The following is a 17,917-nucleotide window of genomic DNA, read 5'->3' on the forward strand; positions in this document are numbered from 1 at the left end:
CTTTGCATACATGTTTGGTTCTCTTGGTGGTCGCTGGGGGTGCCGAGAATTGGTCACAACAGAATGAAATAGGGAATGAGTTATGGAAAGAACTGTAGGAGTATTTCTCATAAGTCTTACACATAACTTTTCTGAGAATAGTGCTGTGGGATGCTTTTTCTGCTAAGTTCCTGACTTGTAGCTTACCTTGAAGTTAATCTTACAACCATGTGGTCGGCCTGCTTAAGGTGATATAACTATTTCTCCTCTGCCTTAGTTTACCTTGCTCTGAGCAGCACAGATGACCGGTATTGACAAGGAATGTTAGGAGATGCTGGCTGATCTGAAGCTCTGCTCCTTGTTCTACTTCCTCAGTGACCTGGTTGTAGCCTTGACCCAGGGCAACGTGTGCATGAGTGAAATGTGCTGGCCACCTGGTTGAAGACGAAGACTTTAAAAGTAACAAACTGCCCACAAAACTGTCCCAAACAACAGGTGGGCTCAGTGTGATTGTATTTGTGAATGGTGTGTGTGTGTGTGTGTGTGTGTGTGTGATCAGCAGAGTCCAGTAGGTCAGACCTCTAAATCCCTTCCTTCATCAAATGGTGAAAGAATTATTGAGAGTCAAGCGTTCCTTGTCCTTTGCCTAGGTAATGCTCAATGAGATCACATATTACTGTGCTTTGCTGTCCAGTAAAAACACCTGAGTGGGTGTCAGCAGAGGCGACAGCCTCCAGGAACAAGAGAGCAGCGCTGCCAGCAGAAGCAGGGGCTTCACTCTCGGTTCAAATGACCCCAGGGGACAGGGTTCCTTCTCTCAGGCTCTGCTCCAGGAAGCAGCTGGACAACAAATCTGAGAATCAGTTTCTGTAATTCCACAGCAGTACTCCAATTGGGTGCTAATGAAAAATTGGGCCATAAATTTATTTATTTTTTTAAAGGCACAAAAGTGAAGAACAAACCAGAAACAATGAAACAGCAATAATAAATAAACAAATGGTGTGGGAGTTTGATTGTAAAAATGCCTCCCGTGGGCTCATGTGTTTGAACATTTCATCCCCAGGTGGTGGCACCGTTTGGGAAAGTTGTGGAATGATTGGGAGGCAGAGCATAGATGGAGAAAGTGAGTCACTGGAAGTGATCCGTAATGTGTTACAGTCCAGTCCTACTTGACGTTCATCCTCTGCTCTTCCTGCTAATGTGAAGACGTGACCAGCTCTGCTTCTGGTCCTGCCCTTATGCCTTCCAAATCCATAAAACTTCCCCTCAAAACTGTAAGCTGAGGAGATGACTTAGCAACTAAGGCACTTGCCTGCAAAGCCCAAGGATCCATGTTTGACTCCCCAGTACTCACGTAACGAGGTGGCACATGCCTTGTACATCTGGGTATCTGCCTCTCTCTCTCCCCACCATTCAAATAAATAAAATAAAAATAAAATAAATATTTTACAAAAACACACCCAAACTGTAAGCTGAACTGAACCCTTTGCTTTTATAAATTCATTCTGGTCAGATAATTTATGCCAGCAATAAGAAAGTAAGTGATACACATGTGTTCTAGTAAAAATGTAGAAAAAAATAAGCACAAAAGAGAAAGGAAAAAATATTTCCTAATAATAAAAATTGTGTAAACAAATTTTCATGAATGATGAGGAATAAGAAAATGAAATGCTATGAGGTTAAAAAAAATGCTAAAAACAAGAAAGCTGAAAAAAAAAAAAAAAGCCTTCAGGACCTTTGGGGAGGTCCTGGAGGACTTGTTTTGTTTTTATGCATAATCAGCTTGAAATTACTTTGGAGGTACTTTTACTACCCTCTCCATTATGTGTTATACAGACACCAGATAAGGGTTCAAGATTCCACAGATATGGGAAAAATGACTGGACCAGAACTAATTAAAATTTCAGATAGATTCTACCAAACCATTACCCAAACTTCCCTAATGTCCCTTGAGGCCAGAGCCAGAAAAAGGATCAAATGCACACTGTTAGGGTTTCTCATAGCTGGAACAGATGCCTTGGAATGACCCCACCCATCTAGTGAAGAAGCCAAGATGGTAGGAAATTTAAAAGCAATAATGGGCTTCTTTAATGTGTTTCATACTTGGGTACCACTGTATTTTGCTTTCCCCATTATACGCACCCCCCGCCTCTTTTCCTCCTTCCCATTCCTGGCCAGCTGACTTCTGATGAGATTCTGTTTCTCATTCCTGTTCTCGGTTCTTCTTATGCTGCAGCTCTGAGTCCAGCCGCTCTGCCCCGCCCCTCACAGAGAGGACCCTTATGATCTGCCACCTCACTTACAGGACCCTCTGCACTTTGGACTTGTTAGACCTTTACTTGAGAAATCCGACCCAATCACTATATTGTGGGTCAGCCATATCTCAAAACTGGAGCCGGAAGTTACCAAGCAGGATATCCTGTTACCAGTTTAAAGTATCTTTTTAGAATATAGAGTATCACACACTCAGCATTGCAGTCAGGTTGGCATTGCTGGTAGAAATCACCCAACTAAGAGCAGTTGGGGGAAAGAGGTTTATTTTGGCTTATAGACTCGAGGGGAAGCTCCATGAAGGCAGGGGAAAATGATGGCATGGGCAGAGGGTGGACATCACCCCCTGGCCCACACAAGGTGGACAATAGCAACAGGAGAGTGTGCCAAATACTAGCAAGGGGAAGCTGGTTATAACACCCATAAGCCTGCCCCCAACAATTCACTGCCCCCAGGAGATATTAATCCCCAAATCTCTATCAGCTGGGAACCTAGCATTCAGAACACCTAAGTTTATGGGGGACACCTGAATCAAACCACCACACCCACACACCCTTGAGATAAGAGTCCGTCTTCATGCCTAGATGGTACAACTTGTCAGACTGTGCAGCAAACGCATATACGCAGGAAATAGTGCCTTTGGAATGTACATGACTTTATGTTAATCTCCCATCAAAATGGAGGCAAGTTTAGTTTTTGCACTTCTAGCTCCCAGAGAGGAGACTATTATAACAAGGGGCAGGACCCCACCAAAAGGGATGATGGTGAAGCCAAAGAAAATGCCAAACATGGACCGTAGAGATGGCTTAGCGGTTAACGTGCTTGCCTGTGAAGCCCAAGGGCCCATGTTCTCTACTCTCCAGGTCCTACGTTAGCCAGATGCACCAAGGTGAGGCAAGCGCAAGGTCAGACATGCCCACTAGGTGGTGCAAGCGTCTGGAGTTAGATTACAGTGGCTGAGGCCCTGGCATGCCAGTTCTCTCTCTCTTAAAAAAAAAAGAAAAGAAAATGCCAAACATGGAGGCTTAACCAAAGTTATGACTACCCAAACAAGTGCTTAAAGGATAGTTCTCTCATGGGATTCAAAAGAAAGCCATTATAAAATGCTCTGAAAAGATGGAGGAAAACAGGACTATGCCTCTCATTCGATTTCAGTCGCCCCCAAGAGAGTGGTGTGGTAACACCAGATACTTTTGAGTTACTATTCCATGCAGCTCCTCACAGGTATAGACCTATTGATTCCTGTCTAGAATCAGCACCAGAGAAGCCCAAGACAGCCGAGGTTATTTTTGGTCAGGTGTGTTGTGTTGTGTGTATTTTTTTCCTCGGGAGCCACACATGCACATCTATTCATTGCAGATAGGGTTCAAATGACACAGACCCAAGCATGATTACATCTAAGTCCACATGAGTGAACCAATGACTATTTTTTAAAATATCTATGTATCTATATTTACACAGATATATGTCAGGTTATACTCTTTTTTTATTAATATTTTGTTTTTTTATTTCTTTGAGAGATAAATTGAAATAGGGAGAGAGAGAAAGTGTGCATCAGAGCTTCCAGCCACTGTAAATGAACTCCAGACACTTGTGCCCTCTTGTGCATCTGGCTTACATGGGTCCTGGGGAATCAAACCTGGGTCCTTTGGCTTTGCAGGCAAGTGCCTTAACCCCTAAGCAATTTCTCCAGCCCAGGTTATACTCTTTTATCCCCTCACCCTTGCTTCCACCTCCCTGGGGCCCTCTTCAGTGGGGCTACAGTGTTCAGTGGGGGTCATGAAGACCTCATTCAGTCCCTGCCGTGTAGGACGGGATCCATGCCTCAGGGTATTTTTACCCACTCTGTGGCTCTTACAATCTTTCCTCACCGTCTTCCCCAATGTTCCCTGAGCCATGACAGGCCTGTTGGCGGTCTGGTTTCGCGTTGAGCTCTCTGTAGCCTCTAGATTTCTGCTTTGATAGGTTTTGATTGATCACCATATCTGTCACCATTGCCCGGGAACTTGTCAGGCTGGCTGTAAAACAGTATTCATGTAGTCGCTTTCTCTGCAGCTTCTCCTGGACCCCAGCATGTACGATAGAGGCGGACGTCTCGTGGTGGGCAGTCGGCTATCCTTTTGTCATATCAATGGATCTTGGCGCCTTCTATAAAACAAAACAATTTCTCCAACCAAGAATGAGAGCAGCTTGGGTTAAAGGGAGTATACAAAGTTATTGGAAAGATTTTTTTTTTTTTTTGGTGTGCAAGTCCACTCTTGTTCAGAGAGCAGTGAGGACTTCTTTCTGAAGCCTGGGGTTCTAACTTGACTTCCAGTACCAGATATGAGTTCTCTCCTACCGAGTGGGCTTCCTGTCTAATCAGAGGACAGTTGGTTACCCGCAGAGGCTGTGTGCCACTATTGTACAAGTGTGGACTTCTTGCCCAGCTGGTCGATTTCATAGTCTTCAGGATCCCCTGCTTCTTCACGCTGTTGGTGACCACTGTGTTCCAGCAGCTCCCACGGGGCTCTCCAGCAGGGAGTTAAGTTTCCTTTTTGGTGAACCAGTGACTTTATTGGGGTTACTTATAGAGCAGGGGCGAGGGGCTACTTACAGGAGTATGCATAACTCAAAGGCAGCTGAGTTATTGCAAAATCCCATTCGGTCCTGGATAGAAACCTTGTGGAAACTACATCATGGAGTCCTCTTCCCGTTTACCTTCCACTACCTCTATACTCTAGCATCTCCCAAGATCGCGTGAAGCTGGGAGGGGGAGCAGGAAAGAGCCATAGCTGGAATTGTGGCTTTCCCCTCCTCCTTCTACTAGGGACTCTTAGTAGCTGTGTTCCCATTGCCACCCACATGGCTTCCACCGTACTGTTCTGCTTCAAAGATGCCATGGCTCCCTGGCCACAGAATTCTCTACTTCAAGATGGTATAGTGTTATGCTCAGAGGAAAAATGTCAGACAACATGTCACCTGTCAATGATAGAATTTTTGAAAAATTGTTCAAAGTGCAACAAGGCCAGTGTGGTGGTTTGAATGTGAAATGTTTCCCCCCACCGTATGCTCATGGGTTTGAACACGTGATTCCCAGCTGGTGGTGCCGTTCAGGAAGGTTGTGGAACGTGTAGCAGGTGGAGCCTTGATGGAAGACGTGGGTCACCGTCACTGGGGACAAGCCTCGAGGCTTTCTTTGGCCTGGCCCCACTTTCTATTCCTTCATTGCTTCGTGACTCTGGTGAGACATGTCATTCATTGCCTTGCTGCTCCTTTGATCGCTTTTCCCTCCATGATGACATGTGCACTTGCAACTGTAAGGTGAATCCTTTTCTTCCATCAGAGGCATCTGGTCGGATGTTTTGTTCCAGCAAAGAGAAAGAAACAGACCCAGTCAGGCACCAAGGCCTCAAGGGCTCCTTGGGCACACATCCATGGCTTTCATCCGGCTTCCACCTTTCAGGCACTTGTTCCTTTCCAGCCCTTGGATTTGCTTTTCACAACTAAAGAAACCACTCAGGGCAGGAGACCTAAGAGTGCTTCCTCTGCAGGCACAGGGTCCAAGGAGGCCTAAGAGACCACTGGAATATGATTCTCAGCGCCCACATAAACATCTGGGTGTGGCCACACGTCCGTAACTCCAGTCCCCTAGATGCACAGAGACCTGAGAATTGCTGGGGCTCATGAGAGGTGGGGGTAAGGGAGAAAAAGAAAAATACTGTAAGCTCCAGCCAGGATCGGCAAGAGACTGGCTCAAATACAGTGGAATGGCAAGTGCTGGAGTGCTGCTCTGTCTTTTGCAAACGAGTACTCTGCCACAGGTAAGCACACAGGGCATTGCATGGGCACAAACACATGCATACACCACACACACACACACACACACACACACACACACACACACACACTGAAAAAAAAGAAACACAGAACCACACCAATTGTGGCAGGTTACTCCATCAGGACACCTCTAGCTGGGGTGGGCAGCAGGGGAGGGGACAACTCTTGGATCCTCTAAGGAGCTGATCTTAGAAACAGACAGCTGGTATGAGACCTTCAACAGCAAGCAAGTGATTTTGGTCAATAGACAATTTCTACTCAAGATGCTGGACCAAGACCCTGGCCTAACTGCTTGTATATATTTGTTTCATTTCCTATACACCCTTGCTTATTATCCAGCAAGAGAAGCCTTTTCTCCTCTCCTGTCCTTACTGACAATTGGTAGGTCAGTATATATTCATTCTAATGGCATTCTTAGATTGTTCCAAACATCCCATAGCTCCCGGATCTTCCTGACAGCTGAAGATGCCAGAAAGTTTCAGCCTTAGCAAGAGTCCACAGGTATAATCTCTGACTTCACTAAAATCCTTCTCTCCCAAGAACCAATGTGCTGATCAGATCCTAGGCGATTTCAATTGAACCTTTATAGGGTAAAAAGCGAAATTTTTGCCATCAAATGGATACAAATATGTAACTCAGATAATAGACAGCTTGGTTCTCTCCTGGCATTTTGAGCAACTTTTTTGTTTATTTAGCTCTCCATGTTATCCTTCTGAGAACTACTGATTTTGTGGTCAGGATACCTGTCCTGTTTGTTTTAAGTAACACCTCTTGAACTTCAGAAGTTCCAGTTTTACTGTCTCAGGGTTTGTCTGCTGAGAGACCTTAATTCCATAAACAATAATGTGAAAATTTCAACTCAGACACAAGCTCCAAGTCTAACTCACCCAGCTCAGGCCTTCATGTGCAGGTGCAATACCCGAGGCTGGGTAATTAAAGTTACAATTGTCTTAAAAAAAAAAGTTCTGAAGGCTAGAAAGTGCAAAATTTAAGTGTTTGCATGTAATACTGTACAGGAACATAAGGGAGCCAAGCCACTCTTATGTGATGACTTTGGTGCCATCCACAAGGGAGGAATCTCTGTAGCCTAATCTGGTTTTCTTTCTTTCCTTCATCCATCCATCCTTCCTTCCCTTTTTTTTTTTTTTTTTGAGGTAGGGTGTAGCTCACGTCAAGGCTGACTTGGAGTTCACTTTGCAAACCCAGGCTGGCCTAGAACTCATGTATTCTTCTTAACTCAGCCTCCTAAGTGCTGGGATTCAAAGGCATGCACTACCATGCCTGGCCCACTTTTAATATTCTTACAATGGAATTCAAATTTCAAAATGAGTTTGAGAGGGAATAAACATTCAAGTCACAGCACTCTGCTCATTATTTGACTCACTATGCAAACAACCAGTCTTTATTTTATATACATATATTTTATTTTTATTTATTTATTTGAGAGTGACAGACAGAAAGAGGGAGAGAGAGAGAAAGATTTGTAAAACTAAGAAGAATTCGGTGATTTTTGAGAGAATAGTAGTAATCCAGGACCGGAAGTACTTCAAGTTTGAGGCAAGACTCTCTCTATCACTAGTTCCAAGTCAGCCTGGCCTGGCAGTGTGAAATGCTGTCTCAACTGACTAGAGGTTTTGGCCAGGGAAACTGCAGGCCAGGCTAGCCAACAGCAGTGCATCTTACTGACTTGAGGAACATATTTGGCTTTGTATGGTTGGTTTCGAGTTTGACGTTGGAGGAAAAATAGAGAAACCGGCAGTTACTGACCAAACTCTGATCATTCTGGGCCTGTGGTTGTGGAAACTGATTTGGTGTCCTGGGCTGGTCAAAAGTCTATCCATCATGTGTGGTGTGGCCATTGCCTATTTGCATGTTCAATCTCAGCCCCTGGCTAGGGTTATTTTCTTGCTCCTTGAGTAATTCCAGAAAGGCTAGAGACCCACATCTTCACAGCTCTGGTTTACTTGGGCCGTCTTCATGAGCAATGGCATGAGGAGATCTTGCTGTTCTTTTTGTGCCCTTATGGTTATCAAAAAGAACAGAATGCAGGGCGGGAGGAGGGGACAACATCATGACCAGTGTGACCACAACAAGCCAGAATGCCACTTAAGATACTTTGAACCAAACAGTCCTCTGGCTTCAGGTGGCAAAGTTCTTACTCTTGGACTAGCTCCTACCTGGACTCCCAGTCGACCCCTTTCTTCAGGAAAGGCCTGGAATGCAGACAAGATGAGAACAGCTCCCAACCCCAAAAGACTTAAGCCCTCCTGGTCCTATGTACCCCAGTGACAAAGACAAAACACTCAAATACTTAAAAATGACCTTAATATTTTTATTCAGTACTTTGACAGCTTACATGATATCGTCTGGATTATAACATAGCAATATTGTTTCATCCTAAGTTAAGAAAAGCAGAAAAAAAGGTTTTAATTTTAAGCTTTGGGATATGCACTCACCTTACTCTGTTCCTTGACGCTTCTTTTTTACTTGAATGTCTCAGTGTCACCTTGTTGTAGGTTTCTGCTCTCTTCTCTTGCAGGAAGGAGCTGGTGGTCACAGTGGCTGAGACAGTCTTGGGGTGTTGGGATGATCCCTCCACACTGTCTGGTCAAGTTTCTTACAGTGTTACACTGCAGTGTATACCCTGTCCAGACTCCCCTCCCTGGGATCCAGCTGCAATACCTCAGCTGGCCATGTCCTGTGATTTAATACATTCCCATAGCATTTGCAACAAAAAACATTTTGTCACCAGACCCAGCATGAAAACCACAGTTGCGAAGATTAACTGTAGTTTCTTTTGGGGTGTTCACTGTATTCGCTTCTGTTGCTCTGGGAGTGACATTTACAACCTCAGACCTTGTGATGACTGCCCGCTGGCCTTGCTAGAGGACACAGCAACGTAGTCAGAGGGAGCTGTTCTTTACAAACTCCGGCCACCACCGAGTCTACCTAGGGTCCAGCTGCCGAAATGGGACTGAAAGGGGACCGACAGTGTGGACAGGAACACAGGCCACACCCGGTAGTCTTCGCTCTCAAGGTGAGATGCAGTTTCCTGACGCCTTTAGAGTCATGCCACTATGCCTTGCACAGATGCCCTGAGCCTTCCTGGATTAGCCCTATAGCTAAGTGTGGCACGTGAAATGTGCTTGGAGGAAGAATGGCCTGCCATTCTGTTTGCCTGGGGGAAAGTGCTTGCTTCATTTGCTTATCAAAATATCTTACTTATTTATGCATGTAGTTATTTGAGAGAAAGAGAGAAACAAAAAGAGGCAGACAGAGTGACTATGGATGTGCCAGGGCTTCCTACCAATGCAAATGAACTCCAGATGCCAATGGCCCCTTTTCACATCTGGCTTTACGTGCCTACCAGGGTATCAAACCCGGGCTGCCAGGCATTGTAAGCAAACACCTTTCACTGCTGAGCCAACATCTCTCTAGCCTGAAAATGCTTTTTTTATATATAGGTAGAAAATATGCTTCTCCTTCAAAATTTAAAAAAAAAATGGGGTACAAGCCCAACAAGATTGGCCTTTGCTTATGCAAGAGAGTGAGACCAAGAGTGAGTGAGCAACAGACTGAGAGAGAGAGAGAATTGGTGTGCCGGGCCTCCAGCCATTGCCGCGTCACGCACCACCTTCTGTGCATGTGCAACCCGGCACACTTGTGTCATTTTGTGGGTCTGGCTTATGTGGGTCCTGGATTGTTGAACATGGGTCCTTAGGCTTCGCAGGCAAGCGCCTTAACTGCTAAACTATCTCTGCAGCCCTCAAATTTTCTTTAATACACAAAGAATTTACCTGTGGTCTGCTCTCAGCTATATTTAGCTACTTCTCCACCTAAGTAGAATGTTCTCATTGAATCCTTCATGGAGGTTGGTGGGAATTTTTTTTTTTATTAAAAAAACAGCCATGCATGGTGGTGCATGCCTTTAATCCCAGAACTCGGGAGGCAGAGGTAGGAAGATTACCGTAAGTTCGAGGCCATCCTGACACGACATAGTGAATTCCAGCTCAGCCTGAGCTAGAGTGGAATTCTACCTTAAACAATAACAACAACAAAAAAGAGTAACACACAAATACTTTTTATAGATTATATGCTCTTGAAAAAAGGGCTACCAGGACTAGCTTTTCTTTTTAAAATATTTTATTTACTTATTTATTTGACAGAGAAAGGGGGAGGGAGAGAGAGAGAGAGACTGGGCACATCAGGGCCTCCAGCCACTGCAAACGAACTCCAGACATGTGCACCCCCTTGTGCATCTGGCTAACATGGGTCCTGGGGAGTAGAACCTGGGTCCTTTAGCTTTATAGGGAAACACCTTAAGCCCTAAGCCATCCTTCCAGCCCAGGATTAGCTTTTCTTAACATCCCAACATAAAATATCACTCTGAGCCACTTTGGACGTTTACTTATATGTTTATTTATAAGTTTATTTATTTGTTTATTTTCCATGGTCCAGATTGAAGGAGTGCAAGCAGATGTAGGGACCAGGGTCTGCAGCTTGGCCTTGCAAGCCAGAGCAGTCATGGGGTGATGCACATATGTGCGCACTGGAAATGACAAACGCACCCAGCATCTAACACATGATGTAGCCAAGAACTAGACTCATTAATGATTTGTTGTTAATAATACCCACTTACCAGCAGGGATGTTATGCTATATAATGGTTGAGAGTAATAAGTTCCTCTGCTTTACAGGATTTTGTTTATGATTTTGCAATTTTAAAAACCGATAGATGGGCTGGAGAGACGGCTTAGAGGTTAAAGGCACTTGCTCGCAAAGCCAAAGGATCCAGGTTTGATTCCCTAGGACCCACACAAACCAGAAGCACAAGGTGGCACATGTGTCTGGAGTTCATTTGCACCTGGAGGCGCTGGCGCGCCCATTTTTTTTTCCCTCGATCTGCTTCTCTCCCTCCACAATAAATGAAAAAATAACTAAATAGAAATAAAATATTTAATATAAAATACCGATAGATGATCACTAAATACTCAGTAACACCCTCTCTCCAGCTTCAAGAACTCAGCAGTTGCTGACAATGGTGACCACCTAAACTCAACACTGCCGCTGCTCTGTTCTAGAAGAAGTGTCTTCAGGGAGGACCAAAATGGCAGGATTACGTCATTCTCAGCAGTCTCTAGCGTGCCTAGTCACTTGTGCAGGCCTGTAGGATTCACCTTCATTTCACCTTCATTACTTCATCACTGTCATTACTTCATTACTTCATCACTCCCCTCCGACCCCTACAACAGACTTAATTATGTGTGGAAACTTCAAACTCAGACCTGATGTTTCCAGTTAGGAAGTTCAAGAGAGAGAGAAAAAAGAAAGTTTACACATTTAATGATATATGATTTTATTTACACAACTGAAATTACTTTCTTAGTCACCTTGATTACAAAAACAAATTAAACATGTATGGTTTCATAACCTTTCTTAAATGGAGCTTTACAAATTGTAATAGTTGATAGATTGCTATTTAATACCCAATAATATTAATACTCGGTAATTTCTGAATATATGCATATGAAAATTCTGTCTGATAGGACTAATAAGTATGGGTACCTTTTATAACCCAGTGACAGAAAGACAAGTGGGTTATTAGTGAAGTGTTAATTCCTGCTAATGGCCAGCTGTCTGGACTTGAAACTCTCCTCCCAGGAGAACAAACTTGCCGTAGCAATTCACGCGTATTGTGTGGGCATGTTCGGTAACTTGAGAGTTTATGCACTTCTTTCTGCATTCAATAAACTATCAGCAAACAGATTTCAAAAAACAAAAGTGTACTGACTAGAAACAACTAGAACTTATCACAGTATATCTGAAAAAAACAGAGTGTCAAACCAAAGCCACATTACATGTCTAAATAAGAATTTTTTTCATCTCTCTCTGGTTTGGCTGTGTGTGCACACACGTGTGTATGAAACACACACGTACATGACACACATTCCATAAGGCTCTATCAGGCACACTTATCTAAGCATTCTTGGCCACGTAAAATGTCATAATTTTACTGCTTTTGTGAAATGCCCTTAAAATATAGTATTTTTTTTTTTTTTTACTGAAACTATTTAAAAATCCTATCACAGTGCTTTATGTCTGAAGACCAGGCAGTGTTTTGGTAATATGACCCTTTCCTGTGAAGTGACAGTCCTGTGACAGCCGGAGGAGCTGCTGGGACTTCCTAAGAGCCTGGAGGAGTGTCTGTGGCCACAAACCAATGGTGAAGAAAGAAAGAACGTTTCGTCCGAGTCATGATCAGAATTGAGGAACCCCAACCATCTTGCTGTGGCAGCATTGAACGACAGATACAAGAACAGCTGAGCCGTGTGCCTTTCACACAAGCTCTATAAGAGCCAAAACCTTGTCTTTCCACATTAGAACTGTAACGGGGGGCAGGCGGGTGGTTGTAGCAGTCAGTCCTCAGCTGATGTCAATGCTGCCTCTAACGCAACTGTACGGATTGTCCCTTTAGGAGTGAGATGGTAAGGACACCAGTTTAAATGAGACAAACCCACCTGCCCCTGATGCAGAAGGGGGATGAACTCTCTGGTGGTGGGGTGTACTGGAGGACTGGTAGAGGTGATGGTGGCAATGGCATCCCGAAGCTTCTGCCACCAACAATCCTGGGTCTCTGGAGGCCACTCGACTCCAAATGCCCCCAACTCTTCATCCTGTCCTGCTCAGGTGGTCAGTCAGTGGGCCAGTGCGTAGTGGTCAGTCAGTACTGAACATGTAATGACAGGGGAGCAAGCGGTGGGGGAAGATGTGCCGCAGGACCACCTCCTCCAAGCTGCCGTGGACACAGCAAGGACGTCATCAGATCTCTCCTTTGTGCTAAGTCTAAGAACCATTGAATCGTGATAAAACCAAAATGTCTTCCTAAGAGTTGGCTACACGACTTAAAAATAGACATTTTCAAGATCTCAAATGCTGAGCCGAGGAGGACTGTGTTGAGGTCCTCTCCGCCCCTATAGCCCTGATGGGACCTGGATGCCACCACTTGGGCCTTGCAGGCTCTTATTCTAAACAAGGGCAGGTCATTCTGGCCAGTTCTTTTTTTTCCCTACTCTTTTAGTTATGTGTGCTTCATGTTTAAAACTTTTTTTTTTTTTTTGCATGTTTGGTGGTGGCAACCAGAAAAAACAAAACGGTTCGGGTACAAGTTCTCATACACAGCAGCGAGTGGCAGACCCACGCATGTTAACACTGAGTAGACAGATGGTGGCTGTCAATGGATGGAGACTGAACAGGGGTGCTACCCAATGCTAAAAGGAAAACTACTGAGGCTCAGAGCACCCATCCAGTGGGGCAAGTCTGCTAGGAGGGGGGAAAAAAAAATCACCAGCTATTGAAAAGTGAAACCACTTTGGAAACCAGTTTAAACTACAGGAAATAAGTCTGCCACCTGGGAGCTGTCCTTGGCTCCACCACTGTGACGCGCACCGAGGAGCCGGCGGATTTGGCGCCTCGGGCATGTTCCTTTCCCCCTCGTGAGTCCGTTACCTTTCACAAAGAAATGTTAGCTATCAAATGTGTCCATTAATTTTGCCGCTGAGGGTGAAACCATCCAGTTAGCATATACACTATCATTTGCATATCTTGGGAACCCAGTGTTAGTGCCATCGGCTCTCGTGAGTGGTACAGGACTCTCTCCGGGCCAGTTCGGGTCTGACATGCCTAAAAATGAAAACAGATAATTTGTTCTGCACTGAAGAACTCAAACTTCATGTGCAGACAGTAAGGCCTTGGCAAAACTCCCTTTGATGTTTGAAACCAAACTTGGGCTTTCGGTGCCAATTACATTAATGCTTTTGAGTTCCAGGTTTACAAAACAGGGGAATGTCACGTGCTCTCATAAGAAATGGAATTTAGCGAGACGCTAACCAATTTCAACTTTCGTGAGCTTAAGACTCTCAAATCTCCCGTGTCCATTTGTTAAATTGCTTAGCTGTTTCTCCTAAGGCGGTGTAAAGCGTTAGCACGGGGCTGTACTACGTGGCTTCCTGCAGTGGGAACGTGCATGGAACGTTCTATAAGGTACGGGAGCCTACTCATCTACTGTCCCGGCCTAAACGGAGCGCGGGGGGGGGGGGCTTCCTTTCCCAGGGAGGGCGCCCTCAGGCTGCCCACAGCACTGTCAGCACACGTGGCATGTAGCAAGAGGACCTGTGACTCGGGAAGCATGCAGAAGGAGTCACCTCGGCTCGAAAAGTGCTTGCAACTCCCACGAGTTCAAAGGTATCAACGATGAAGTTAGAAGCAGAAAAATTTCAAGTATTTAATCCAAGACAAAAGAAGGAGTTTTGGCAAGAACCGTATTTACTGTCCATTGCAAGGCCACACAGCACCACAGAGTACGATCTTTCGGAAAGCACTGGCTCAGTGTTTAGCACTGGCTCTTTGTAAGTGACGTCCATCATGAAGGGAGGGGGCAGTGCAAAGGATGTGAAAACAGCGGGCTGGGGGTGTCTGTCAGGGCCCACCTGGCTCCCTCCTGCCTCACCCAAAGGCGAGCACAGAGCTGGGAGTGTGGCCTGAGGATCCCCTGGCTGTATCCTCAGTGCAAGCTTGGGGGTGCCAGTTCCCCCTTTCTAAATCCCCTCCCTCCCCAGATTAGGCAAATTTATCTAAGTCAGACTTTTGACTTGCTCCCCCCACCCTGGAAATGATAATCATTTTCTCAACGTCCCCTGAGAATCATGGTCCGATCTGCTTCTCTTGTGTCAGCGTTAAGTTGCTGGGCTGTCTGGTAATGACACTTATTTTCACATCCTTTTAGAAAGATTATAGTTGCAAAATGCCTCAATGTAAACTGGATGCAAAGTCAGGTATTTACAAAGAAAAGGGTTCAGATAAGACTTTGGTTTCATTTGGATCAGAGTCACTCTTAAAAAGCGTTACAGAGATTTGGGAGAGTGCAGGGAGGACAATGTTGCTAGAATCTAGTAAATGCATGTGAAATTCTACCATAAAGTTTGTTTTCAATCCATGTGGAAGGGAGGGAGCGCGGGAGGGGAGCAGTGTTACAGTCCACCAGCGGCGTCTCCTCTTCCGAGAGGCCATCGTCATAAAGCAGAGAGTCAGATGGGGTGGACGCGGCCAGGTCCAAGTAATCCTGCAAGAGAGAGACACGGCCAAGTCATCCCTGGCTCTGGGTCCTTCCTGGACATCGTGTGGTGTCCACGGGTAGAGGCTCTGGTTGAGTCCTCACCTTGCCCGATCTCTGCAAGACCAAAGGCCCCTCATCTGGGAGCCCGGTGCTGAGGCACAACACTGGGGCCACCTTATCCAGTCAGAAGTGGGGGGCGCTGAGGAAATACTTGCTGCGGGTCACATTACTCCTACACAAGTACTGAGGGTCAAGCAGCAGCCTCAACCCAGCGGATGCTTTTCAGCTTCCCTGCCTGGGCTTCTGCCACCTTCAAAGCTCTGGGTTTTATCTCTCAAGCAGGACAAATGTCATTGTACCCACTACAGATGCTGCCCTGGCTTAGTGGTGTGTAGAAGGTTCCAGAGTTCCACAGCCCTAGCTACTCCTTAGCACTGCTTTAGGAAATTATCTTGGCACCTGTCATTAACTTCGGTTTGGGACAACCGTGCACTGACTGGACTTGGAGGTTTTTGCTTAAGCCGTGACAAGACCGCTAGGCTTTGTCCCAGGAGCCCTAAATCGTGCACCTCGCTTTTGGAATCTGAAGGCGGGTTTAGTGAATGTGCCAATGTGAAGAAGGAACCTCTATGGGTGCATGGCTGGTTGTGCCCACTTATTCTCCCAGCATCCTTACCGAGCAAGACACAGTTGCAAAATTGTTGCTCAAAAAAAAAAAACAAGTATTAGGCAAATATTCATTACCTTCTCATTTAATTACAGAGCTGTTAAGTTACGGGCAGAGGCTGACATTGCCCCCGCCCCACCGTCAACAAAAACTGGGAGACGACTTAAGCCTCTTTATAATTCAGAAGATCTGGCATACTGGGACTGGTTTCTACAGGCCACATGTGGGGACAGCAAGGGGACCCTTGAAGAGGGCACTCAGTGCTCGCAAGCGGCACAGTCCCAACCGCTTTCTGGTCTCTGCCCACTCCCACCTGTCTCTGACCACCCCCAGCTGGGCACCTCAAGGCAGATGCGTTTAGGACCCCTTCTTCAGTCCTCCTTCCTCACGTTCCCTTACGGCAAGAGCTCTCCTTTGGTTCTGGAATATTCTCCCATGCCTGCCCGTGGAGAGAACTCTTGCCAAGTGAAAAGCTAGGAACTGAAGCTTCTTCGTGGTTTGAAAAATGTTTTTTTGCTTAATCGTTTAAAAAAAAATTATTTCTATTTGACATATATGCATATATACCAAATAAAATATATAACTATATAGATATGTACATATCTCTATATTTTATATACATACATATATATGTATATATATGTACATATACACATATGTGTGTGTATATATATATGCATATATATATGTATATATATGTATACACACACATATGGACATGCTACTGCAAACAAATTCCAGATGCATGTGCATCTGGCTTTCATGGGTTCTAAGGAGTTGAACCTGGGTCCTTAGGCTTCATAGGCAAGTGGCTTAACAGCTAAGCCACCTCTCCAGCCCTTGCCTAATCTTTTCTGAGCAACAATTTTGCACTATGTCTTGGTGAGGACTCTGGGAGAGTAGGTAGGCACAACCAGCTTGCTTGAGGATCAGGACTCCATTCCTGGTGACCTACTTACGAGGACAGCGTGGCCACCGGCCTCTGAGCAGCCCCGCTTTTCTCCCGCCCTGGGAACTGGAGGCCCCCTCCCCCGCCCCCCGCGCGCCGCCACCCAACGGTGAGCCTGCGGAAAAGCAGCAGCTCCGAGACTTACTCTGCTTTTGACCATCATCTTCTCCAGGTCCTTGCTGATGTCGGCAAACACTGGCCTCTTGTCCGGCTCCTGCTTCCAGCACTGCAGCATCAGACCGTACCTGGAGGGAAGGAGGAGGGCACAGGCAGATAGTAGTAGTACCTGGGCAGGGCCACCACACCCACAGTGGCCTCAGGGGATGCGCGCCCAAATCTGGAGGCTGTTTCTGCACCGAACGCCACACCGGGCTTCTCTGGGGCTGGGATCCAGCTTTGCTTGGGCCCTGGAGCCCAGCATCCTGTTGGCCCCTTCTCTGCCGAGTGCCTCAGCGTCCTTTCCTTACACAGATACTGGTGAGCAGTTGGACCCTATAACCCACTGTGGCGGCTGGGCAGGAAGTGCAATCCTGGGAACTATATACAAGAGAAACTGGCTGAGGACTTGAGGTATGGAAACAAGCAGCCCCCCTCCCCCCACATCCCTCACCTGTCTCTACTTCCTCAGTAGCCCAAACCTGGCTACGAGCTCCAGAACTGCGATGGGGGTACGTGCTAGCTGGCTGGCTGTCAGCTTAGGTATGCAGGGAGATACCTTCTCACCCTGGCCTACCCCACCTTGCCCTCAGGTAAGCACAGAGTAGCATGATCACACCAACATGGCTGCTTCCACATGCCTTTCTCATCTGTTTCCACGCGGTCTCCTGGCACCATCTGATTTGCCTGCCTGGTGTGAAGAGCAGCGGCTCTGGGCCTTTGGGGCTCAGCCCAAGCTATCCCTGTCCACCTCTGTGCCCAACCTTCCCCACATCTTACAGGAGCCCCTGCGCTCACGATGCACCGTTGTCTGCTTACATCCACTCTTAAGACAACTGCAGAAAGCCCACCAGACACCACAAGGGCTCTATACCCCAAAGGTATGCCCTCTGGCCTCTACCCTGTCACTGCCCAGTTCTCCCGTGGTTGATGGCTCAGGGCATCAGTGTCTGAGGACGGTGACA

General features: G+C 46.1%; 1 protein-coding gene across 1 annotated transcript in view; it reads right to left on the bottom strand.

Annotated features, from left to right (window-relative positions):
• Positions 1-12,085: 12,085 nt before the first annotated feature.
• Ret (ret proto-oncogene) overlaps positions 12,086-17,917 on the bottom strand; it is a 56,470-nt gene continuing 50,638 nt past the window's right edge. The window contains exons 18-20 of the mRNA XM_045137333.1: positions 16,942-17,041; positions 15,039-15,186; positions 12,086-13,748 (exon numbers count right to left, since the gene is read on the bottom strand). Coding sequence (XP_044993268.1) covers positions 13,591-13,748; positions 15,039-15,186; positions 16,942-17,041 — 406 coding nt within the window. The 3' untranslated portion in view covers positions 12,086-13,590. The remainder of the gene's footprint in view (positions 13,749-15,038; positions 15,187-16,941; positions 17,042-17,917) is intronic.

The sequence above is a fragment of the Jaculus jaculus genome, chromosome 18, assembly GCF_020740685.1.
Source record: "Jaculus jaculus isolate mJacJac1 chromosome 18, mJacJac1.mat.Y.cur, whole genome shotgun sequence".
NCBI lineage: Eukaryota > Metazoa > Chordata > Mammalia > Rodentia > Dipodidae > Jaculus > Jaculus jaculus.